This window comes from Ailuropoda melanoleuca, chromosome 4 (assembly GCF_002007445.2).
Source record: "Ailuropoda melanoleuca isolate Jingjing chromosome 4, ASM200744v2, whole genome shotgun sequence".
NCBI classification, from domain to species: Eukaryota; Metazoa; Chordata; class Mammalia; order Carnivora; family Ursidae; genus Ailuropoda; species Ailuropoda melanoleuca.
Genome location: NC_048221.1, coordinates 113,219,668 through 113,247,567, shown reverse-complemented (window position 1 = coordinate 113,247,567; position 27,900 = coordinate 113,219,668). Strand labels below are relative to the sequence as shown.

General features: G+C 37.7%; 1 protein-coding gene across 3 annotated transcripts in view; it reads right to left on the bottom strand.

Moving 5' to 3' along the window:
- SOS1 (SOS Ras/Rac guanine nucleotide exchange factor 1) overlaps nucleotides 1-27,894 on the bottom strand; it is a 138,155-nt gene extending 110,261 nt beyond the window's left edge. For all 3 annotated transcript variants that reach the window (XM_002924049.4, XM_011230809.3, XM_034659628.1), the window contains exon 1: nucleotides 27,714-27,894. In XM_002924049.4, coding sequence (XP_002924095.1) covers nucleotides 27,714-27,800 — 87 coding nt within the window. In that variant the 5' untranslated portion in view covers nucleotides 27,801-27,894. The remainder of the gene's footprint in view (nucleotides 1-27,713) is intronic.
- Nucleotides 27,895-27,900: the final 6 nt, after the last annotated feature.

Below are 27,900 nucleotides of genomic sequence, written 5' to 3'. Positions count from 1 at the left end.
ATGTGGGGCTCGATCCCATAACGCCGAGATCACGCCCTGAGCCGAAGGCAGATGCTCAACCACTGTGCCACCCAGGCGCCCCTCAAATAAAATCTCTTTAAAAGCAAGACAAATTTAAACCCACTTGGAAGCTCTTAATTAGTTGTAAAAATAGTCTTTTCCAACCAGGCATTCAAGAAAAACTTCATACCACTCAAATTCTCCAATTAAAGTTTAAAATGAATATGACAATTTACTTCTTTTTTTAATTTTTTTATTTTATTTTTTTTTAAAGATTTTATTTATTTATTTGACAGAGATAGAGACAGCCAGTGAGAGAGGGAACACAAGCAGGGGGAGTGGGAGAGGAAGAAGCAGGCTCATAGCAGAATAGCCTGATGTGGGGCTCGATCCCAGAACGCCAGGATCACGCCCTGAGCTGAAGGCAGACGCTTAACCGCTGTGCCACCCAGGCGCCCCTACTTCTTTTTTTTAATAATAATATTTTTTATTATATTATGTTAGTCACCATACAGTATATCCCTGGGTTTTGATGTAAAGTTCCATGATTCATTAGTTGCATATAATACCCAATGCACCATGCAATACGTGCCCTCCTTACTACCCATCACCAGTCTATCCCATTCCCCCACCCCCCTCCCCCCTGAAGCCCTCGACAATTTACTTCTAAATATCAAAGTGCTGTTATAACTTCAGAACTCTTATGAAGCACTATTACTTCTTTTGTAAAATGTAACTTTAAAAAAGGGGGGCTCTAAACATAAACAAAGACCTTAAAAAATCAATTATTACAGAAATCCTTTAACTTTTTAAATAAATGCATTTTAAAGATTTTATTTATTTATTTACTTACTTACTTATTTACTTGACAGAGAGAGAGGGAGAGCAAGCACAACCAGGGCACAACCAGGGGGAGCGGCAGACAGAGCAAGAGGGAGAAGCAGGCTCCCTGCTGAGCAGGCAACCCGATATGGAGCTCTATCCCAGGACCCTGGGATCATGACCTGAGCCAAAGGGTGATGCTGAACCAACTGAGCCGCCCAGGGGCCCTTTAAATAAATGCATTTTAAAAACTAACATTTAACTAAGGGTTTGTTAACTCTTACAGTAATAGGAACTTTTCTCTAATCTTCAATCTTACAAGATAGGTAATATTCTTCCCTACTATACAGATAATAAAGGGTTATACAGCCATTCTTAGTATATGTGAATAATATGTGAATACATGCATCCTTAATATATGTGAATAATTAAAATCTCAATTATTTTATTTAGTAGCTGTATGACTCTGGACAAGAGATTTAACTTCTTAGTTTTCCTACTCCATAAATGGAGGATAATACCACTATTACAATGTTAGAACAAATTTTAAACAATAAATTCAAATATATTACATAACTTCAAGGGATTATTATTATTATGTGTATGAACGTGCCCATAAAATTTTAAGTCCATTATCAGTGAAGTGGCAACTGAAGTCCCATACATTGATATGATACACACACAGTAAGATTTTCAAGATTATCACACCGGTTAAGCAGTGACCAAAGTAAGTTTATTTTCAGAAATTACTATTACAACAATCCAGGGATTTTGTATTGTACAAAAAGTTATTTTAACTGCAATCTTGCATTCTTTCAATCGAGGCAGCAATCCAGTTTTGACTAACCTTTGTTCCTTCTACCTTTTATGGGTTTATAAAGATAGTGCACCCTTTAACTAATATGTGGTGAATATCTGTCATTCCTGGGTGCCTTCTTAATAGGATTCTGACTTCCTTTTGAGGAATTACCCCTCCCCTCTGTACAAACTTGGTAAATGAGGAGTTTCTGGTGACAAGAGAAGCCAACAGGCTAGACCCTAACTCTTCTGGCTCCAGGGGTTAGGACAGACACTCTCCACTAAAATATAAGCAGGTAACCCAAGGAAGGAAAGACTGACTAGAAGTCAGTCACAGCAGACACCAGGATCCAGCAAGACTTTCCCACTTACAAGCCTGCAGCATGAACCCTGAGGCCCTAGACAAAGCTTCCCTGGGATCCTGCCAGTTCTCCTCCTTCCATGAACTTTTGAGCAGCACCTTCCAACAAATCTCTTTTATGATCAAGACCCTTTATTTGCAACCAAGAACCCCAACCGATATACTAAACAGGAAACCCGAAAGGTTTGTCTTTCTGAAATCTGGAAATAAACTAGATAAGGAAGGTGGATGAGTTTCTTTCTCAGGCTGACATTTGGCCTGGTAGGGTTTTAAGTAAATATTAAATAAAATTCCTAATCATTAAGATACATCAATAATCATTTCCTTAAAATTGAGTTTTTAAAATACTAAGCCATTACAGATATCCAGGGTACATAAAATTATGTAATTAAATATTTCTGTGTCTGCTTAACTCTTAACACATAACAGGAAAAAAAAAATCCCCAAATGTCCATCTTTAACCCACTAATCAGAGACAGGCCTTTTCCTAAAGACTTAGTAAGAACTTGCTGTTGTGTAACTGGACTCCTAATCATGCAATATAACAATTCTGACACCTCCTTTAGTGCAGGAGATGCATCTTTTTTTTTTTTAAAGATTTTATTTATTTATTCGACAGAGACAGAGACAGCCAGTGAGAGAGGGAACACAAGCAGGGGGAGTGGGAGAGGAAGAAGCAGGCTCATAGCAGAGGAGCCTGATGTGGGCTCGATCCCATAACGCCGGGATCACGCCCTGAGCCGAAGGCAGACGCTTAACCGCTGTGCCACCCAGGCGCCCCAAGAGATGCATCTTTTTAACCCCCTATATCCTTGGCCTGCAAATCAATAGTCTGGTAAATACAGCAAAACATCAAGTATCATCTGAAAATATAACTTCCTGAAAATGTATATGTTATAATACCTTTTAAGTGAAGAATATTAAGTACATCAAGCAATAAAAATGTACTTTTGGAGAAACATGTTGAATGTTCCTGACTAGTAGCTTAATTGTTTCAATCACCTAAGTTTAAATCAAATCCTAACATATAAAATAATGGTTTTCTATTTCTACTGTATTTCCCTGAAATAACTGATCCCCTATGTGATAGGTCCTACTAAACTATAGCAGAAAACACAATTTTTAGTGTTTTTGCAATGGGGAAGCACATTTATGCACTTTAGAGCAAAGTATTAGCAATCCTAATGATTCAGTGCCACTTTCATTTCCACCAACAAAGGGCAAGGTAGATGTTTCTGACTGCAATGCCAAAGCCAATCTAGTATAAGAAATTCTACTCAGGGATTCCTATTTTCACATTCAAAATCAGATATGTTCTGCTAGTAGGTTTTTACTTAATTACAATCATTTGACACAATAATGAATACTGGTTATTATGTAGGACTGATGAATCACTGAACTCTACCTCTGAAACTAATAATACATTATATGTTAATGAACTGAATTTAAATTAAAAAAAAAAAACACCACCACAAAGATTTCCCATATATCCCCATCCCTCGCACATGCATAGGCTCCCTCATTATCAACAACCCCTACGAGAATGGTAGGTTTGTTACAGTTGATGAATCTAAATTAACACATTATCACCCCAAATCCATAATCACACATAGTCCATTATTGTTCACTCCTAGTGTTGTACATTTTATGGGTTTGGACAAATGTATGGTGACATGTACCCTGCATTTTGGTAATAGGGTGTATTTTCGCTGTCCTAAAAATCCTCTGTGATAACTGGAATTTTTATATGAACAAACTGGAATACTATAACACCACACTGAATTGTTTAGACTCTCCCATCCCAGCCTTAGCAGGAAAGTTATACAAGGCATACTCTTCTAATATTTGAAATAGATTATCACCAAATAGATTATCATGATGTTAGCATGAATCTCAGTACTTCTAAGAAAGAATTTGAATAGTTGTTACCAACACTGGTCACTGTAATTGATTATGTGACTTGTTCTAGATATGCTGAATGTTTGTCATTAAGAATCTGGAGAACAGGGACGCCTGGGTGGCACAGCAGTTAAGCGTGTCTGCCTTTGGCTCAGGGCGTGATCCCGGCATTGTGGGATCGAGCCCCACATCAGGCTCCTCTGCTATGAGCCTGGCTTCTTCCTCTCCCACTCCCCCTGCTTGTGTTCCCTCCTCACTGGCTGTCTCTATCTCTGTCAAATAAATAAATAAATAAAATATTTTTAAAAAAAAGAATCTGGAGAACATGGGAGTTGGGGTAGCAGAGTGTGAAAAAAAAAATACTCAATAGAATAAGCCATCAACAGAGTAAGCTGTGGTTTTACCTATAAGTTTAGGTAAAGAATTAACTAATAAGTAACATTTGTTTCACTGCAATGTTATCCATAAGAACTACATTACTATTCTATAGGATTAGACATCATTTGTCTACATTCACTGTGACTATTGTAGAAGCTACTGTCCAACAAAAAAGGGACCTGTTTAAGAGGCTGTGTGTGTGATTTATTCCAACATTTATCAAAAATATACCTAATATCAATCCAAATAAATAAATAAATAAAAGAGAACAGCAAGCACAAAAGCCCAACACAGGAGACTGCTTAGAGGAACAAATGGCAAGAAGTTCAGCGTCACTAGAGCAAAGTCAGCAGAGAGTTCAGAGATGAGATCAGAGAGAGAGGAAGGCCAGATCACTTAAGGACTTTGAGTGCAACGCAGCAGCAATGATGAAAAGCCAATGAGAAGATCAGTAGAGCCGTTCTACAAGGGTGCACTGCTACTTTTAATTCAGGGACAAAAAGTTCATTGCTATGGTTTCAGATTCCACATTGCATTTAAGAAATCACCACTTGTAAAAAAAACAAAACAAAACAAAGAACAAAATAAAACTACCACCTGTGGGGTCTGATGTCCAAGAAAAATATTCACAGTATCTGAAAAAGCTGTTAGATACCTTTTCCCTTTCCAACTATTTATATGCATGAGGCTGGATTTTCTTCATTTAGCTCAACTAAAACAACACATCACAACTGACTGAATGCAGAAGCAGATATAAGAATCCAGGTTTGTTCTAGTAAGGAAGACATTAAAGAGATGTGCAAAAATGTAAAACAATACCACTTGCTAATTTTTTATTTACCTTGGAAAGTACAGTTATTTTAATAAAAATGTTATTGTTACTATGTAACAGATTATTATTTTAATATAAATGAAATTTTTTTGTTTTATTCTCAAAAAATATAAATTTATGGGTATAACCCACATAAACAGTGCTCTTTGGGAGCCTCAATAATTTTTTAAGAGTGGGGCGCCTGGGTGGCTCAGTCGTTGGGTGTCTGCCTTCAGCTCAGGGAGTGATCCTGGAGTTCTGGGATCGAACCCCACGTCAGGCTCTTCTGCTGGGAGCCTGCTTCTTCCTCTCCCACTCTTCCTGCTTGTGTTCCCTCTCTCACTGGCTGTCTCTCTGTCGAATGAATAAATAAAATCTTAAAAAAAAATTTTTTTTTAAGAGTGCACAGGGGATCCTGAAATCAAAAACTTGAGAACTACCCATCTATCAATTTAAGAAGTCCTGGAGTAACATTCCCCAAACACCATCAATGATTTTGGAGGACTCCTTGTTAGATTACAGAAAATCTATTTACAAATAATTTAGTCAGCCACACACATCATCTCTATTCTCCCACTAAAACCCTAACCTATAAACCTGTTAGCCCAGGGATTTTCATAACTTTGCGGGGGTGGGGGGGGAGAAGGAACTCCCAAGAGAAATCTCCACCGAACCACAATATATAATACCAAATATAACATGAATAAAAGTGAAGCTACTCTGGTTAAAGTGAGGGTGGCATTTTCTCCCACCAGTTCATCCATTCCCTTAGCTACTATGAAGACTATCTAAGGTACTACTTAGAATTACACAGAATGCAGCTTTTAAACCTTTTATTTTTAACTGCTTAAATTTGCTGCTTACCCAAGTTTCAGAAAGGTTCTGCCATTGTTTCAAAATGGTCTATTTTCAACTTCACCCTCAGTAGAAGTCAGATGAATGGTATTTGCATCTATATAGACAACTACAAAATTGTTTAAATCTCACAGGGAGCTCTCAGACCCATGAGTATGTCTAAGAATTCTTGAGAAACTACTTGAGAACTGGTAGATGGGTGGAGTTAACATAAAAAGGCTTCCTGAAGAAAGAGACACTATGATTAGCCAAGCAGAAAAGGCTCAGCTCAGAGACGAGAGGTTCCGTGAGGAAGGACTAGGGTGAGCCATGGCTCCCAGGCTATAAAGAGAACTGCCAGCCAGTCTGTGGCTCTCAAGTACCAGAGTTCTGCAGACTACATGCAAAAGTTTGCAATTCAGATAGTAAAATAACTCCCTATTCCTTAAACTGGGCCAGATGAACATTTCTTACTTTGCTAAATTCCCTATTCTAGGTAAAATTTAAAAGGTGAAAACAAACCATGCCTGAAGTCTTAATAGGAATACTTGCTTCCAAGACAAAAATTATTTCAGTTCCACATATTCTGAGATTGACATAGGACTGTGTCATTGTTCAAAGAAGACAGGGGAGTCATTAAGAGTTTCAAGAGTGAAGCTGAAAAATTATTTTAGTAACATTACAGAATAGCTGGAAGAGGCTATTGGTTGTATAGAAGTCTAGGCATGAGCTGACCAAAGGCAACTGAGCAATAATTTCATAAGTCAGTCAGCAGTGTTTTCACAATCAATTTTTAATGTGTAATATTATTTTCTGTGCATTTTTCAATTGGTGCCTGAGAAGCTAGATGTTTATGTGGAGCTATATGGCTACCCAAACTGCTATAAAAGAAACAATGCAGATCAACTAATTTGGGGGAGGGGGGAACCACACCAAAAAAAGTTGCTTAACTATTAAAGTGAAGGCTAAATAAAAAAAGACATTTTAGTATTTCCACAAAAATTAAAATGAACATCTACTGGCCTATAACCTAGACTAGTGAAAGCATGACTGTCTTTCCCTTAAACAGACTTTTAGCTAGGGAGATTTTTTTTTTTTTTAAAGGCGTGGGAAGGGGAAGGGTGAGGAGCTTTATACTTTTTCTATTACTTCCTTTCCTCAGCCACTCCCTCTGAATTTTTTTTCTTTTCCTTTTTTTTTTTTTTAATTAATTTATTTGACAGAGAGAGAGAGACAGCCAGCGAGAGAGGGAACAGGCAGGGGGAGTGGGAGGGGAAGAAGCAGGCTCCCAGCGGAGGAGCCTGATGTGGGGCTCGATCCCAGGACTCTGGGATCATGCCCTGAGCCAAAGGCAGACGCCCAACGACTGAGCCACCCAGGCACCCCCCCCCTCTGAATTTTCTAATAGGTGTAAGATGTCTCTAAGAAACAACCTGCTCAATGTACTCCATTTTACATGAATTTATTTATGGAAATCTATCCCGTATCTCACCACACACAGTCTTTAACATCTATCTTCTTCCTTGTATGTTACCTTTAAGAACATAATAGAAAAGAGCCTACAAGAGGTTATGTTGGTCAAAGAGTACAAAGTTTCATTTATACAGGATGAATAAATTCTGGAGATCTAATGTTGAGCTGTTTTTGTTTTGATTTTTCAACTTTTATTTATTTAAGTAATCTCCACACCCAATGTGGGGCTCAAACTCACCACCCCAAGATCAAGAGTTGCATGCTCTTCCAACTGAGCCAGCCAGGTGCCTCTCTGGAGAGCTAATGCATAGTATGGTGACTATAGTTAGTAATACTGTATTATATACTTAAAATTTGCTACCAGAGTACATCTTAAGAGTCCTCACAACACAAAAAACTGGTAACTATGTGAGGTAATGGATATGTTAATTAGCTTGACTGTGGTAAACATTTTATGATGTAAATGTATACCAAAAATCATGTTTTACACCTTAAATATAAACAGTTTTTGACAATTGTACCTCAATAAAGCTGGGAAGGGGGAGAGAAAACAAAAACAAACAGGTATCTATAAAATACACCTTTTAAAAGCTAATTATTTGTCAGGCTAAATTCATGTGGGTTTGGTTGGTCTTGTTTGTTTCTGATGTAGAATGAAGTAATACCATTTAACACAGAATCAAGTATAAAAAGTCATTTCAAAAATATTAAGCGGGGACACCTGGGTGGCTCAGTTAGTTGAGCATCCGACTCTTGATTTCAGCTCGAGTCGTAATCTCAGGGTTGTAAGATCGAGCCCCACATCAGCCTCTGCACTCAGCACAGAGTCCGCTTGTCCTTCTCCCTCTGCTCCTCCTCTCTCTCTCACAAATACATAAATATTTTTAAAAAACATTAAGCTTTTTATTATCTAATGAAATACGTTACAAGGAGATCTATATTTGAAAAACACTAAAAATGTATTAGCTGACATATATTTTTACTTTTCTTCAAACAATAAAGAATTATCAGAAATAAATTTACCACCTATACCTACCACTAATTAGCTATGTGATCTTGGATTAAGTGATTTAATTAATCTCTATAAAGGGGGATTGAATTGGGTGATCTGTAAAGTTCCTTTAAGTTCTAAAATTCTTTATTAAATATTTTAAGTTCAAGAAAATTTATGAGGATCTGAAGAGAGACAACCCTATAAAAAAAGTACTTTATGTATATAGGATTCTTGAAAGAAACCAAACAATTTAGTCCCTAACAATTATAATTTAAATATTATAAGAAACTATTATTATAATATTATAAGAAACAATATATGCAAGCATATGCAAATTACATATGCAAATGTGGGGTATAAATCTAAATGTTATCCTTTTTATCAGGCAGAAACTCCTCTATTTATCAGCATTACTCTAATACTTTATGATAGTTCATAAGGATCATTAAGGTAGAGGTCCCGGAACCAACCCTAAAATCTTGGGCCCCACCCAAGACCTTCTGAACATCTACGAACCTCCAGGAGTTGGCCCCCGTGAATTAAGTTTTAACAGCCCCTCCAGGTGATTCTGATGCTTAATAAAGTTTGAGAACAACTGATCTAACATACAAGGGCACGATTAATGACCAAGGTCCATGATTAACCCATGATGAAAACAGTTTAAGTATTTTCACCTATTAAAAATTAAATGTTTATGTAAGCTTTAAATTATTCTTTATTAATCACAATATTACATTTATAAGAATGCTCTGGTTCACATAATGGGAGAAAATATCTGCAATTAATATAACTGATAAGAAATAAGAATCTGAATAGATAGCTCCCCAAAGAAGATGTAAAAATGCCCAATATGTATTGGAAAGATGTGCAACATCATTACTTATCATTACTTATCAGGGAAACACAAACAAGAACCACAATGAAATAATCACTTAACACCCACCATGATGACTAGAATCTAAAAGGTAAGTGTGGGTGAGGACAAGGAGACATCAAAACCTCACACACTGCTGGTGGGAATATAAAATGGTACAACCACTTAGGAAAATAATCTAGTGGCTCCTCAAACATAGATTTACCATATACTCCAGTAATTCCACTCCAAAAGAAATGGAAACATTATGTCCACACAAAAAAAACTTGTAAACAAAAGTTTACAGCAACATTAGAACAGCCAAAATGTAGAAATAACCCAAATGTCCATCTATTGATGAATGAATAGTATGTAGTATATCCATACAATGGACTATTAGTATTTGGCTATAAAAAGGGGTAAGTACTAGTAATACTACAACATGGATGAACCTAGAAAACATTTTTGCTAAGTGAAAGAGTGAAAGACACCAGTCACAAAAAAACCCACATATTACTATATTGTATGAAATGTCTGGAATAGACAAATCTATAGAGACAGAAAGTAGATTAATGGTTACCTAGGGTTAGGGGCCAAGGAGGTGACAGCTAAAGGGTATAAAGTTTCTTTTTGAGATGGTGAAAATGACTGATAATTGAGTATAGTGATGGTCGTACAACTTTATGAATATGTCAAAAACCACTGAATTATACTTTAAATGTCTGGACTACACAATATATAAAGTATATGCCAATAAAGCTCTTACCCAAAAGAGAGACAGTGAAAGAGGAGAAAGGAAAAAATAGAGCAAGAAAATATAAAGAAAAACATATATTAGCTGCAAGAATATTTAGTAGTATGCCTAAACCAACTGCTGAACAATTAAATAATATAGAATATAACATTATATGAATCCTGACAGCATTCTGGGCACCCATCTTAACTAAGCCTAGTTTGAATTATATTTATTTAGAAATCAACTACCAAGATTTGTTCCAAATGTTGAAACTTCTGACAAAGGAACATCTGTATTAGGAATATAAGGATATTTTAAAAATACACTTCTAAAAAAAGTGGATGTATGCTTCTTTCATAAAATGCTCGACTAATTTCTTCTTGCTTTTAATGACCAGCAGCACACAGAGAGCAGTTTTCAAATTATGAGCACAGAACTAAGGGCGTCCCCAGAGGCATGCAAAACACTACCAGGTAAAGAGAAGGAGGCAGCACAATTCTATACACTGCCTCTGCAAGAAGAACAAAAAATTACAACTTTCTCTGTAATCTGTTAATATATTGAGTTTTCATTTAGGTCTTGTTTTCTTAAGTACTATCTCTATTTTCAAATATGGAGAGGGGTTTAATATTGAGAGGGAAAACGAAGGATTTTGAAGTCCAAAAGATTAGCCTATAAAGATTCTGAGGAGTGAGGCTGGCAGGATGAAGGAAGAGATTTTCACTTTTATATGTATCTGTATTATTTATTTATTTGAATACTAAATGCTTATTACTATTTAAAAAAAAAAGGATTCCCCTAAATGAGTTGCAAGGAAGGTCTCAATCTTTTAAGTTCTTTTTTTAATTTTTAAGACAGCTACAAAATCATTATGAAGATGTCTAGTTACCAACACAATGCCTATTAAATGTTGGCCATTTGAAATTTTTACTTTTTAATACAGAAATAAACTTGTATTTTTGCTGTAATCAAAGTATACAGACTAAAACAGCTTAGGACTCTGTACTGCTAAAAAGCATTATGTACGAATATTCTTAGAAGGAAATCACAGAAGGATGTTTTGATTTTTCCTTGATATTTTCGTTCCACAGTGAGGACTATAATGATAGACCAATTAAATAAATTCTGTAAGAAGTTGGACACTTTTGTACTTTCATCATTCTAAAAAGCAGAATTCATTTCATATACTAAAACTATTAATAAGATATCAATAAGAGTATTAAGTTATATATTTTGCCAACTTCAAAGATGTTCAACCTAAATATGTAAGAAAACTCTCAATAGAAGACAAAAAAAAAAAAAAAGCAGGAGCAAAACTAGATTCGACTTATACAGATCTGAAAAGATTTCTGGTTACTTAGATGTCTTTTTCCCATCTTGCAAAGCTTTAAGTTACCCAGGTAAAATGCTAATTCAACACAGATAACTTACAATATAGTCACCTAAGGAGATTCCACTACACTCAAGTACTGGTAGTTTTAAAGTACAAATATTATGGCCTGAGATACTTGATTCCAAATTTTGAATATGGTCAATGAAGTGAAAAAATTACTTTTACAATAGAATTTGAACTGCCCTGGCTTAGAATGGGGGAGTGAGGAAGGGTAACAGATCTTTTAACATATAATTTAAATATAATTTTTTTTCCTTCACTGGAGACTTCTTTTCAAGGGTTAGTTTACATAGCTGTAGCTGCTATTAATAATTCAGTGTAACACTGCCATCTAAAAAGTAGCAGTTTCATTATAAAATAATCTTACTAAAACGTTCTAGGTTATTTTTATTTTAAGACCAACACAATACAACTTCAGTTGGGAAAAAAATTATTTCACACACACACACACACACACACACACACACACACACACACACACATCATAAGCAAATACAAGGTAGAATTTCTAAATAGACTGGCATGAATGCAGCCAGAGAAAAACAACACCACCTTACCTACATTTTAAAAAGCAATTAGAATGACAACAGATATCCCATCAAAAACTATGGAAGTCAGAAGGATGTGGCATAATATTTTTTAGGTGCAAAACAAAAAGTTATCAATCCAGAATATTATACCCAGTAGAAATACATTCTGGAATAAAGAGGAAATTAAGACAATTGAAGCAAAATTAAGAAAATATGTTGCTAGCAGACCTACCCTAAAAGAATGGCTAAAAGAAGTTGTCTAAAAAGAAAGAAAACAAGAAAAGGAACTTCAGAATATCAGGAAGAAAGAAAGAAGATGAGAAAATAATATGGTTAAATAAAATAGGATTTCTTTGTCTTCTGATCTTTATAAGTATGTTTGATGGTTAAAGCAAAATTATAATGCTGTCTCCTGTGGTTCTAAATGTATGTTGAAGAAATATTAAGACAACCATAAACAGAAGCAAGTAAAGGAAGTTTTCTCTATACTTCAATCAAACTGATAAAATGACATCAAGACACTGCAGTATATATGTATATATAATTTAATACCTAGAACAACACTTAAAAAGCAAAAAAAGAGATACTCAAAAACACAATAAATCAAAAGGAATTCTAACAAATGTTCAAGCAACCTGCAGTAAGGCAGGAAAAAGAAAACAGAAACAAAAAGTAGAAGAGAAAACAGTAACTAAGATGACAGTACATGAATGACAAGAACAGATAACATCATACTCAATGGTAAGAAACTGAAAGCATTTCCTCTAAGATCAGCAACATGACAAGGATACTCACGCTCACCACTTTACTTCAGTGTAGTACGGGAAGTCTTACCAGAGCAATTAGGCAAGAAAAAAATATAAAAGGCAGGAAAACTGGAAAGGAAGAAGTAAAAGTGTCACCATCTGCAAATGACCTGATATTACAGAAAGAAACTGCTAAAAGCTTCACGAAAAAACTGCTAGAACTGAAACTAATTCAGTAAAGTTGAAGGACATAAAATCAATACACACACAAAAAAAGTTGCCTTTCTACACACCAATAACTATCAGAAAGAAAAATATATATCAAAATTCCAATAATATTTTTTAAAGACTCTGAGAGTGTGAGCAAGAGTGGGGGGAAGGGCAGAGGGAGAGAGAGAGAACCTCAAGAAGACTTCACACTCAGCACAGAGCCGAACGGGTGGCCCAATCCCATGACCCTGAGATCATGACCTGAGCCAAAACCAAGAGTCAGATGCCTAACCAAATGAGCGACCCAGGTGCCCCACCAATGGCATTTTTCAAAGAAATACAGTAAATAATCCTAAAATTTGTATGGAACCACAAAAAACCCTAAAGAGGCAAAGAATCTTGAGAAAGAAGAACAAAACTGTACCCATCATGTGCCCTGATTTCAAATTACAAAGCTATAGGACTTATTAAAACAGTATGGCACTGGCATACAAAAACGCACACATAGATCAACGGAACAGACTAGAGAGCCCAGAAATAAACCCATGCATATTTGGTCAATTAATTTATAGCATAGGAGCCAAGAATATACAATGGGGAAAGGACAGTCTTTACAATAACTAGTGTTGGGAAAACTGTACAGTCACACGCAAAAGAATGAAATGACTACTATCTTGTACCATACACAAAAATTAACTAAAAATGGATTTAAGACTTGAACATAAGACCTGAAACCCATAAAACTCCTAGAAGAAAACATAGTTGGTAAGCTCCTTAACATACATCTTGGCAATGCTTTTCTGAATCTGACACCAAAAGCAAAAATAAGTGCAACTATATCATACTTAAAAAGCTTCCGCACAGCAAAATGAAAAGGCAACCATCTAAATGGAAGAAAATATTTCCAAATTATGTATCTGAAAAGGCACGGATATCCAAAATATATAAAGAACCCATACAACTCAATAGCCTCCCCTCCCCAAAAAAAGACAATTAAAAATGGGGAGAAGCTCTAAACAGATACTTTTCCAAAGACATACAGACAGCCAGTGGGTACATGAAAAGATACAAACAACATTCATCATCAGGAAAGTATGAATCAAAACCAAAATGAACTTCACACCTGTCAGAATGGCTACTATTAAAAAGACAGTGGGGGAGCTGGCTAGTTCAGTGGTAGAGCATGCTACTCTTGATCTCAGAGTTTTAAGTTCAAGCCCCATGTTGGGTATAGAGATTACTTAAAAATAAAATCTTTAAAAATAAAAAATTTAAAAATTCAAAAAATTAAAAGACAAGAAATAACAAACATTGGCAAGGATGTAGAGAAAAGGGAACTCTTGTTATAGTTGGTGGGTATGTACACTGGTGAAGCCACTATGGAAAACAGTATGGATGTTCCCCAAGAAATAAAAAATAGAGCTACTATATGATCCAGCAATTCTACTTTTGGGTATTTATCCAAAGAAAAGAAAACAAAAACACTAACTCAAAAAGTTATATGCACAACCATGTTCACTGCAGCTTTATTTTTATTAGCCAGGATATGGAAACAAAGTATCCACTGATGGATAAATGGATAAAGAAACTGTGATAAATATAATGGAATACTATTTAGCCAAAAAAAAAAAAAAAGAAATTTTGCCATCTGCTACAACATGGATGGACCTCAGAGGCATTATGCTAAATGAAAATGGACACCAAATTCACACCACATACAAAATTTAACCCAAAAGAGGTCAATGACCTAAATATAAATGCTAAAACCATAAACTCCCTAGAACAAAACTTGGGGGTAAGTCTTCATGATGTTGAATTTGGCAAAAGATTCTTAGATATGACATTCAAAGCATGAACAATGAAAGAAAAAATAAACTGAACATCAAAATTAACTTTATCAAGAAACTGAATAAAACAACATTTGGTTGGGTTTGAATGGGTCTAATATCAAGAACATATAGGGGTGCCTAGGTGGCTCTGTAGGTTAAGTGTCTGGCTACTGGTCTCAGGTCTTGATCTCAGGGGAAAAAAAGAACATACAATGATTTACTAAAACTTAACAACAAAAATACAAACAACCTAATTTTAAAAATGGGCAATGGACATGAACAGACATTTTCTATAAAGAAGATACAGAAATGGCCAATAAGCACATGAGAAAATGCTCAATATCATTAATCATTAGGGAATACAAACCAAAAGCATAATGAGATATCAGGTCACACCAACTAAGACAGCAATTTAAAAAAACAAAAACAAAAACAAAAAATAAGTATAGGTGAGGATGTGGAGAAATTAGAAACTTTGTGCATTACTGGTAGGAATGTAAAATGGCTGCTGTGGAAAACAGCATGGCAGTTCCTGATAAAGATAAACATAGCATTGCCAAATGACCCAGCAATTCCACTTCTAGATATATATCCAAAAGAACTGAAAACAGAGATATCTGTATACCAACGTTCATTGTAGCATTGTTCACAAAAGCGAAAAGGTAGAAACAACTCAAGTGTCCATCAACAGATGAATGGATAAACAAATTGTGGTATAAACATACAATGGAATATTATTCAAACCCAAGAAGGAATGAAATTCTGATACATGCTACAATATGAATGAACCTTGAAAACATCATACCATGAAATAAGTAAGATACAAAAGGACAAATACTGTATGATTTCACTTACATGCAATATCTAGAATAGGCAAATTCACAGAGGCAGAAAGTGGATCAGAGGTTACCAGGGGCTAAGGGAGAGGGAAGTGGAGGTTATTGCTTAATTTGTACAGAGTTTCTGTTTGGGGTGATGAAAAAGTTTTGGAAATAGATAGTGGTGATGGTTGCACAACACCGTGAACGTAGTTATTGGCACTGAATTATACACTTAAAAAACAGTTAAAATGATTAATTTTATGTTATATATATTTAAAATTAAGAGAAAGAGTTATTAAATACATGTACAAAAATCAGAATCCTACCAAAGTCCTTAACCAAAACAGGTGTGAATGTAATTATCAGGAAGTGCATTCCATTACAAAGTATTTGGCCATACACAGAAAACAATTTACTTGCAAATGATTTAGATTATAAGTAAAATGGAAAATGAGTCTTGTCTATATAGAAGGGAGAAGTTTATTTTGGGCATTATAAAAGAACTAGAATTATTAGCTTATTACAAAAAGTCTCTGTTAATGAAAAGCTCAACTTTTTATCTCAAGACCTATATTTACTTTGAACCCTGAACAAACTCCTTTCCATATACTAAGTACAATCTCATTTGCAATTGGGAGGCTTTAACATATAGGGGCAGATTATAGACTTTGTTTTATCACCAGATACAAGTTTCACAGAAACAACTGTTTTATTCTGAATTGCATATCCATGATGCTTGCCAGACAATAAGTGCTCAACAAATTTAGTGAATTAAACCAAACCAGTCACAATCAGCAGGAAAGCAACATTAAAGAAACTTTTTCAAAATAATCTTCCTGTTATACTTTTAAAATATCTATTTTAAAAAATATCTAAGTAATTCGGGGTCCATAAAACCAAAACTTTAAATTACTTTTCTCCTATGTATATTCCTATCCCCAAAGGGGAAGTTACCAGAATTTGACTTTATGAGGACTTTCTTGTACTGATTTGTGTTTGTCTGCCGCTGAGGTAGCCCAAGCCTAGAAAGGAAAATCAACAAGCAGTCACATTCATGGCTGGATGGCTGGACTACCCAAGGCAGTGCCCAAGTGCTCCTGGTTCACCAGTTCATATAGTAGTAATATGGGTATCATTTGCGTTGTCTTCTTTTGCCTTTGCTGGTTTTGTACATTAGAAGTTTAATTATGAAATAAACTTGAATGTGAAATGCAACCTTCACTTGACAACTACTAAAACAAACTATGCACTATTAATATCAACGATAATTAAGTTTTGACTTTTAGAACTTACCCTAAGATATCTTTTTTTAAAGCGTAAGGGGCTTGGGGGGAACAAAGGACCCACTTTAAGTGGGGGGGAAGATTGTAACTGAATTATCCCAAATCAGGCAATTTATGGCCACAGAGGTGACCCTGGCTGGCTATGAGAACAAGCCTCCCAGATGTCTGATTACGGGGAAGACAGGGACGGAGGGCTCCAGCTGCCGCAGTGGGAAATGCATCACGGCGCTCCTGCAGCGGCTGCACTGCTCAGTGGCCGCTCCCCTCAAGGACTGAGCACCGCAGGCACACTAAGGCAGGCCTATTCCTAGATGAGGAATTCCTGTGACAGGCAACTTTCACTGGAGAACTTCCTGAGGCCTTGGTGAACTTTCCTTAGAACTGCACTACAGAGTAAGACACTTTCACCCAAAGTTCCTTCCTCCCTTACCTCTCTTCTGCACTTGGGAGTCAGACTTGCATCACAGTCAAAAGACTCTCCCTGACTCCTTCCCCATTTTCTCTCACAAGCACTTCTAATAAATTTCTTGCACACCCAATCCCATCTTGGCATTTGCTTCTCCCTTGCACTACACACTATTAAAAAATCTAGCCATTTTGGCCCGCCTGGGTGGCTCAGTTGGTTAAGTGTCCGACTCTTGATCTCGGCCTAGGTCTTGATCTCAGGGTTGTGAGTTTAAGCCCTGCGTTGAGCTCCATGCTGGGCATGGAGCCTACTTAAACAAAAAAACAAACAAAAAACTAGCCATGAATCACTTCTAAAATACAGCATTTGCTTACCTATTTGCTAAAATGGTACACACTGAACATGGCAATTCCAACGGCCTTTGAAGTTGAAGATCTCAACTAACACCCAACCAATTTGAGGGGACAGACTCAGAACCACATGCAATTCAACAAATGTGTCCCGAGCATATACTATATGTGAGAAATATGGTAAGCATTATAGGGATATAGGATCCTATTCTTGACCTCAAGTAATTCTCAATATAGAGAAAGAGCGAAGCCACAGATCCAAACTTCGAAGGGCAGACTGTCAAGTACTAAAATGGAGGTATAAAGTACTACGTAAATTAAGAGATTCATTATACTTTAGGGGATGGAGTTGTAGTAGAAAGCTTTTATGGAGAAAAATTATTTGAAATGTACTTTGAAAGACATTATCAGAGTCTTCAGGTTGTTACCTGCCTGTAATTCCTGAGGACAGTCCTACAAAGACACTTTCCATGCTTGCCATACTTGGCTACCCCCAAAGTATAAATCCCTCCTAACACAATCCTCTCACATCTTCTCATTCCCAGAGTATCGAAGGCTTCTTAGTTCTCCTCCTAACATGCTCCTTTCCCAGTATGTCCTTTTCATCCCATTACCACTTACACCTCTAAGCCAGAAAGCGAGGAGTAAGTTTTGACTCCTCTATTTGTCATTCAATCATCAGTCTACGTCTACATCTAAAATCTGCCCACTTTTCTCTATCCCCACAGCAGCTGCCCTAGTCAAAAACACCATCGATCCATCTTAACTGGCCTTCCTGCCTACAGTTCTACTACCATTTAATCTATGCTCCACAAAGCAGCCTGTGAGCCTTCAAAATTCCTCTCTAGGGGCACCTGGGTGGTTCAGTCAGTTAAGCCTCTGACTCTTGGTTTCAGCTCAGGTCACAATCTCAGAGTCCTGAGATTGAGCCCCGTATCAGGCTCCATGCTTAGCAGGGAGTCTGCTTGAGATTCTCTCTCTCCTTCTCCCTCTGTCCCTCCCCACACTTACTCACCTGTGCGCGCACTTTCTCTCTCTCAAAAATAAATAAAATCTTTTAAAAAAATTCATATCTTATGGTCAATAGCTCGCTTGAAACCTTTCAGTGGTTCCCCACTGCTCACAAGATCTGGCCCCATGCTCCAGACTCCAGCTACTCAGACCTCCTAAAACGCTGAGCTCCTGTTGAACTCCAAGCCACCACATATCCTTTAACTCTTCCTCCTTATCCTCACCTGGCTAACTCCCACTTGCACTTAAAACATCACTTCTGTCACTCCCAAACATAAACACACAGGATAGGGGCACTTGGGTGGCTCAGTCAGTTAAGTGTTTGCCTTCGCTCAGGTCATGATCCCAGGGTCCTGGGATAGAGTTCTGCATTGGGCTCCCTTCTCAGCAGGTAGCCTGCTTCTCCCTCTGCTGCTCCCCCTGCTTGTGCACGTGCACACTCTCTATCAAATTAAATAAATAAATAAATAAATAAATAAATAAATAAATAAATATCTTAAAAACAAACACACAAACACAAAGGATAGTCTCCAAGCTTCCTATTGGCACTCCAAGACTTTACTTCTCAGCCCCTTCCTCTATGGTCTACACTAGCTTTCCATTAACTAGTTCCCTTAAAAGTCTTACTTTTTTATGCAGCAGAACCTTTTTTTCAAATGTAATCATATGCAGTGCCCTAATATGTAAAAGGGCTGAGCTTCTCAGCTTATAGCAAGGGGTTTCAAAGCCCTCTTCATTCAGCCTCCTCCATCCTAAGGCACTTCGCCCCTAAAATCTAAGGGGCAAGACAATTAAAACACAAAAAGCAATACAGCACAGTAGAAAGAGTTGTTTTTGAAGCCAGACAGACTCAGGTTCAAATCCTGATTCTATTTCTTATTAGTTATAAAATCTTGAGCAGTCTGCCTCTCTAAGGATCCATTTCCTCAGCTGTAAAACTCAGCTATACAAACACTCTCACTACTTCCATTCAACATTAAATGGAGGTCCTAACCAGTAAAATAAGGCAAGAAAAATATCGGATTGTCTGCACTTACAGATGACGTAATTACATAGAAAATACTGTGGAATCTATAACTACCAGCAAAATCAAAGGATATGAGGACAACATATAAAAAGCAGCTTTATGTTTGCATATTTATTTATTTGAGAGAGAGAGAGAAAGAAAGAGAGTGCACAAGAGGGGGAGTGTCAGAGGGAGAAGCAGACTCCCTGTCAAGCTGGGAGCCTGATGCAGGACGCAATCCTGGGCCTCCAAGATCATGACCTGAGCTGAAGGCAGTTGCTTAACCAGCTGAGGCACCCAGATGCCCTATGTTTCCATATTTGTGACTAACAATTAGAACATAAAATACTAGGGGCATGTAGGTGGCTGAGTTGGTTGAGCGTTGCACTCTTGATTTCAGCTCAGGTCATGATCTCATCAGGCTCCCCGCTCAGTGGGGAGTCTGCTTCTCTCCCTCTTCTTCTGCCCCTCCCCCGCCACATGTTCCCCCCCCCCAAAAAAAACCCAAAGAAAATTCTGAAACAATTTATAATAGCATCAAAACACAAAGTATTTAAGGTTAAACTTAACCAAAGACATGTAAGACTATTACGTTGAAAACTACAAAGTGTTGCTGACAGAAATTAAAAAGTCTTGGGGCATCTGAGTGGCTCAGTCAGTTTAGTGTCTGCCTTTGGCTCAGGTCATGACTAGCCCACCTGGTTTTCTACTCAGTGGGGAGTCTTCTTCTCCCTCTCCCTCTGCCCCTGCTCATGCTTGTGCTCTCTCTCTCAAATAAAATCTTAAAAAAAATAAAAAGTCTAAATAAATGGAGAGATATACTATGTTCATGGACCCAAAGATTTAATAGTGTTAAGATGTCAATTTTCCCTAGTGATAGAGCTATAGATTCAAAGCAATCACAATCAAAAGCTCACCAAAATATTTTGGTAGAAACTGACAGGCTGATTCAAAATTTATAGTGAAATCCAATCTAGAAATACTAAAAGAATATTTTTTTAAAAGAAGAACAAAACTGGAGGGCTTACACTACCTAACTTCAATACCTAACTTACTATAACTCTACAGTAACCGATAGTGTGAACCAGTGTAAAGATAAATAAACTTATCAGTGGGACAGAATGGATATGTTTGGATATATATTTACATAAATATATATGACATACATTCATTTAGTTTTCACAAAAATATCACAGTCCAACTGGGAAAGAAAAATCTCTTCAACATATAGTTCCAAAATAACTAGATATCAGCATAAAAAATGAATCTCAATTCCCACTTTATATTATACACAATAATTAATCTGAAATGGACCACAGATTATGTAAAAGCTAAAACTATATATTTTTAGAAAACAGCATTAGAATTATCTTCATGGCTTGGTGGCAGGCAAGGGGTTCTTAACCAGAGAACGATAACCTTAAAAAAAAAAATCTAATAAATTTGACTCCTTTGATATTTAAAACTCTGCTCATCAAAAAACACCATTAGAATGAATAGACAAACCAAAGGATAGAAGAAAATATTCATAAACATTTTTTGAAAGAAGAATAATTATCCAGGATATATAAAGAACTCTTACAACTCAATACTAAAAAGAACTCAAAATTTAAAATGGGCAACAGATTTATGCAGACTGTCCAAAGGAAGACATAAGAATGGCCAATGAAAAGGTGTTCAATATCAGTCACCAGGATAATGCAAATTAAAACCACACTTACCACTACACACCTACCACAGCAACTAAAATTAAAGACTGATAACATATTTGATGTTATTTGACTGGCAAAGATGTGGAGCAATGGGAACTCTCACACATTGTTGGTAGGAATATAAAAGGTACAACCACTTTGAGAAAATGTCTGGCAGTTTCTTATAAAACTAAACAGACACTCTATGAGCCATTTCTCCTAGTGTTCACCCAAGATAAATGAAACATAGTCCTACCAAAACAAAACAAAACAAAAAAAACCCAACTTGTACAATAAGAACATTCATGGAAACTTTTATTCATAATAGCCCCAAACTAGAAACCTCCCAGGTATCTAACCACTTGACAAATTTTGATACAGTTCTGTGATGGCAAAAAGGACTGAACTTCTGATAAACACATACCAAAAATATATACTGCATGATTCTATTAATATGATGTTCTAGAATAGGTACGATTAATCTACGGTAGAATGACAAAAGATCAGAACAATGGTTGAAGGGACTGACGGACAAGGCACATGGGGGAAATTTCAGGAGTGACAATGTCTGAAATCTTGATAGAGGCTTGGGTTGTATTTGTCAAAACTCGTTAAATGGTACAATTAACACTTGTAAAATCCACTGTACATAGATTTTACCTAAAAAACAAAAAGAACTGTAAACGAATACTGACCCCTAGTTAATGACATGCCTACTGAAGTGTTTAGGGGTAAAGTGTACTGATGTCCGTAACTTACTTTGAAATACATCAAAAATGTAAGATGGATTGGTGGATGAAGGGAGGAATGGATAGGCATGTGATAAAGCAAACATGGTAAAATGTAAATTATAGAACCTAGGTGACCGGTATATGGGTGTTTTACTGTATAATTTTTTCAACTTTTCTGTATATTTGAAACTTTTCATAATAAAATGTTTGGTAAAAATCACAAGACAAAAATATTCTAAAATGAAGTACAAAGTTCTTTCCTATTCTAGCCACAGCTGTGATATAAAATACACTACAGGGAACAGGAGTACTTGTCACTTTTATTATTACTTGGCTGAAGCACCCTCACTGCTGTGATTTCTGGACCTCACTGCAATTGCTGGATTAGCGTCTTCCTTTCCACTACAACATATGCCATAATCCTTGCGGACTTTGTCATCATCCATATATATAATACACCAATCCATCATTCAATACACCAACTCTGAAGCTCCTAATTGTTTTATCTCTTTCATCTCTGGAATCTTAAAATCCTAAAGTATAATTATCATCTCCAATCATAATCCCCATCTGCTCTCACTACCCTCCTCTTCCACCTCACCAAGATTCCTAGTCCGTGGGAGCCTTCATTTACACCTCCATGACCTGTCTTACAGCTTTACCTCCTATCATCTGAAATATTGCTATCCTCTTAGTCTCTACTGCAGCCACTTGCAACCAGTTCTCCTTCTGTGCCCCTTTACCTGAACTGATGGGTGCTGCTGGAGGAAATCTTACAACCAGACCAATAAATGCTACTCCAAATTGATGGTCTCCACACTCAGCACTGCTCAGCAATTCCTTTCTAATTCACTGGTTGGCTCCCTCTACACACTCCAAAACAGCGAAACTTCACCATGCTTCTTAAACTCCACAGTCATTTCTCTTTCCTCACTCTATGTAAAGAATCTTGCCTTTCATTTCATTATGAAAACAGAGGCTACCTACCATGAACTCACTGCTCCCCAACCTACAAACCCATCTTTATCTCTTTCCCTCCCACCTTAGAAAAAAGGATGCCATCACCCCTGCTAGAAGTAGCATAGTACAGTGTTTAAAAACGCAGACTCTCTAACCAAATTTCTCTTTTCAAACCTCAGTTTTCTCTTCATTCAACAAATTGCACATATCTGAGTTATACGATCTGTTAAATTTTAACCAACGTATAAATCCCCGAAACTATCAGCACAATTAACAAATGAACGTAAAAGGCTCCCCATAAAACAACTGTTGACCTTTTTGTCACTATAAATTAGTTTGCAGTTTCCAGAATTTTATATAATTATCCAGCATTTACTCTTTTTTGATCTGGCTTCTTTCATTCAGCTTAATTTTTTTGAGATCTAGCCACACTGCCGTGTTTGTCAATAATTCATTCCTTTTTATCACCGAGTAGTATTTCAATGTATGGCTATTTCATAATTTGTTTATTCATTCACCTGTTAATGGACATTGGGTTGTTTCCATTTTTTTTGCTGAATACAGCTGCCACGAATATCCATGTATAAGTCTTTGTATAGATAAAGGCTTCATCTATTCTTTTGTAAAGTTTTATTCACTTGAGAGAGAGAGAGAACGAACAGGAGAGGCAGAGAGAGATGGTGAGAGAATCTCAAGTGGACTCTGCACTGAGCTCAAAGCCTGAGGTGGGGCTCGATTTCATGACTATGAGATCAAGACCTGAGCTGAAACCAAGAGTCAGACGCTTAACTGTTTGCACCACCCAGGTGCCCCAAGGCTTCATCTATTCTTAAAGCTTTACTTACACCCCTGGAAGCCCCAAATCTGCAGTGGCAGATACCAACAACCAACTGCCAGCTTGACAAGCCCACCTGGATAAGCCAAAAGGACTTTGAAATCAACATGTCCCAAACTCATGTTTTTATGCCACTCTGTCCACCCCTAACAGCTTCTCCTCCATTTCTCTGTCCTGACTAAAGGCACACAAGCCAGAAACAGGATTCTTCCTGCTCTCTTACCACTTGCCCTACTCACTCAGTGGGTTACTGGGTCCTTTCAATTCTACCTTTTAAACATCTCTCAAAATCCATCCCTACATCTCCACCTTAGTTCAAATGCACCCTTAATTCAAACACATACCATCCCTTGGCTGGACTATTAAACTAGCCTTCTAACTTTTCTCCTTACCTCAGGTCTAATTCTAATCCAATCCATTTTCTATCCTATGGCCAAAGTGAATTTTCTATAATTCCAATCTGATGTTACTCACCTATTCCTCAATGACTTTCATCCCCTCAAGATAAAATTCAAACTCCTTAGCTTAACATTAAAAAAAAATTCTCTATAAGCCAGTTTCCTCTCCAAACTCATCCTCTGCCACTTCCCACCCTGTTCTAACTTAGTCATTTCTGAGTGATGTCATTTACCTTTTTATCCCTAGTGCCAAGGGCATTATCTGGTCTGTAGTAAGCATGACATATTTGTGCAACAGATAAGACAGGACTTAGACCAATACAGTGAGACATTTTGGGCATAGTCAGGAAAAGGAGTTGTTCAGTCCGGCTGAAGCATAAAGAATATGAAAGATTATGGTAGGCAATGCAGGATGAAGCCAGATCACCAATCATGATCAATTCCATGCTAAAGACTGAGCATTTCATTTTATGCCTTCAAAAGATATCAATTGTTCTGTTTTTGTTTTTAGTTTTTATTTAAATTCTAGTTAGTTAACATACAGTGTAATATTGGTTTCAGGAGAACTTAGTGATTCATCACTTAACATGTAACACTCAATGCTCATGACAACAAGTGCCCTCCTGAATACATCACCCATTTAGCACATCCCCGGCCCGCCTCCCCTCCACCAACCCTCAGTTTGTTCTCTATTGGTAAGTCTCTTATAGTTTGCCTCCCTCTCTTTTTTCCCTTCCCCTACGTTGATACCAACAGTTCTGAACAAAAGTGCAACATATTCAGAAATGTACTGTAACTTCTGAAATTTGAAAAACAGATATAGGAAAGGTGAGAGGCAGTAAATTAGTTAAGAAGCTATCACAGTGGTCTGGGAAAGAGGACTCAGAGTAGAAGGGAACAGATTACAAAACATGTCAGAGGGAAATAAACCTACATTTATTGTGTTGTATGCTGTGCCTGGGTATGGGCAGTAATGTAAAAGAGAGAAGTCAGAATGACTCCAAAGTTTTGAACCAAATAAAATAATAAAGCCACTAATCAAGAGGAATTTTTTTTTTTTTTAATGGTCAGTGGAGGTGGAGAGAGGTGATGGTTTTAGCTGGGGTAGTCCCTCACCCATTCATTCACATAAGTGCCTACTAGGTAGGTGTCAGGCACTATACACGTGAAGGATAAAAAGAGGATAGAATACCATTCCTTTTCTCAAGGACCATCTAATCTAGTTGTGGGATGGGGAGGACAAGTAAACAGGAACTTAAAATTCATTGTTACGTGCTAGGGTTTGGAGCTAAAAGAAAATAAAGGCTATCCAATTCAGCCCTGAGGATTTGAGAAAACACCTGAGGCTGAGTTAGTGTTAGGCCAGGCAAAGGGCAATCCAGGTGAAGAGAATAACTTGACCACAGAGCCTCAGGTGAGATAACACAAGTTGGGCACATCTGCAAATAGTAAAATAAGGCTAAAGGAAGAGTTCAAGATAAGGAGATATCTACATGAAATGTCTAGCAGGCAGGTGAAAATGCAGTTTCTGAGCTATCAAGAGCACATCCAGATATGCAATATATTTTCAACATCATCTTAGGTGGCTTAGAGTCCTCATCAGTGGCTATCTTAAATAAGAACTGGAAGAACCTTACTTATCAGCTAGACTGTGTACACTTCCACCCCCCATCACTTCTGTCACGCAAGGGTATCTCTGTTTCAAGTCAAAGCTGGTTTATGTAAGTAGGTCACGAGGACTGGTGGGGATTGTGGTAAACTGGAGATGCATGCCCAGTCTAAAGAGGAAAACCATTCACTCGGCTCCAACAGTTTACTGTCTTGCCCAATGTGGAGACATCTTCCTATTCTTCAAGAAAAACTGAAAATTCAGATTTTATGTAATATCTCCCACTTTTAAATATCAGCAACTAATTACATTAAAAGTTTGTAAAACAACACTGTGCCAGCCAAACAAAAGGCTTCTGCGGAAAGATTTCAGCAAGGGCCACCAGTGTGGCAGAGTTAAACCTCGTCTGTCAACTCCTACAATGCCCTTTCCACTACTTCACAATACCCTCAACTAAGGGTATCTTGATGGTTCCCTGGGACAGGAGTTGTTTGCTCCTAAGCAAAACAGCCCCAAACTGATAGTGTTTTATGAGTTCTTTTGTATGTTCTCAACAATTTTTCTGTCTCCTCCCCACTCCACCCCCTCCTCCGTCAGCACCAGGCTTCTAACATGACTGAGACCTCCTATTATCAGCTAGGATGCCAAGCTTGCAGGTAAAGTAGAAGTAAAAAGAGTGAGAGCCCTGATGGGATTTCTAATGAATAAAGTACAGAAGGAATACGGCATCTCTTTGGTTTTCTTAGGAAACACCAGAGATGTTTGTTACTTACTCAGACACTGAAGGAAAAGAGTCAGGAACTTATATCTGAAAAAATGAGCAAATTCTGCTAACTAACTAACTAGTTTCCACTGTAAGTTTCCAAGGAGCTGGTGGGGGGGGGGCAGGGACAGCAAAAGGGAAAGTAAAAGTTGCTGGCTTTTGGGAAACATCAGGCACCTTTTAAGACACAGTTTTTAAAAGTATAAATGTTTAGAACAAAAGGTACACCACAATCTCAACTCTCAAAAGGAGTAAAAATGTAGTTTAACTAATAACATAAAACATTCTTCGTGCAACAAGAAATTGGGATTAAGAAACACTATTAAAGCAATCTCTATTTATAGAAAAGGTAAAGGGAAACAAAAAACACCGTTTTAATGTTCGTTCAAACATACCAGTTTCTGACGTTTTAATGTATATACTAAGTCACAATATTGCTTCAGAAGCTTTAACAATGTAGCAACATTTCCTAAACGTACTTAAACATTTAAAAGCACAGATCACAGAGTATACAACTTTAGATAACAATGTGGCAAACTTGAAGAAACACAGAAAGGCTAAAAATTCAAATCAACAAAACAAAAGGTAGTACCAAGATTCTCAGACGCTCGGGGGCAAAAAAAGGGGGGGGCATGTGCACCCGCCCCTGCTAATCGGAGGAGTGGGGGAATTCAGCGGAATGAAGAGTGATTACAGAGGGCGAGCAAGGCAGGCCCTGTTCCTGCTGGCAAGCGGGCTCTGCAATTACTTAGAGCAAGCATTATGGCAAGAGCATTCTCGAGCCCACTAAAACCAGCATTCTGGACACCTAAAACCGGAGGCTGACAGCAGCTCCAGGGTAAGACCGAGAAGGCGGAAAAGTGGCCTGCTTTGACCTCCACTGAAAACTGAGCCTCCTCCAACTCCTGTCTCTGAATCAGGGGCAGGACATTAACCTCTCCGAGGTTGTATTATTCGGACAAACTCTGCCTGGCTTCCTGCGGCCTTCCCACACACCGGGTGAATGTCAACACCGAGCCAGCGAGTGTGGGGGAACCTCTCAGTGTGCGCCGTCCTTTCTGGGAGGCGGCGAGACCGGGAAGAAAGACGGCCCCGCGCGCGCCCCGCCTCCCCAGCCCTTCTCCGGCCCCGCGCCCTCACAGGGGCTGCAAGCCGGGAAGCGGGGTCCCGCGCGCTCCTCACCTTTTTCAGCGCTGGCACCAGCAGCCCCCGCCACTTGGGTGCGTTCTCCTCGCTGAAAAACTCGTACGGCAGCTGCTGCGCCTGCATGGTGCCCCCGGGGCGCCTCTGGGCGGGGAGAGGGGCGGCGGCGGCCGGGCCGGGGAGCCGCGAGAGGGCGAGCTCGCAGCACCGAAGAGGGCCGCGGCCC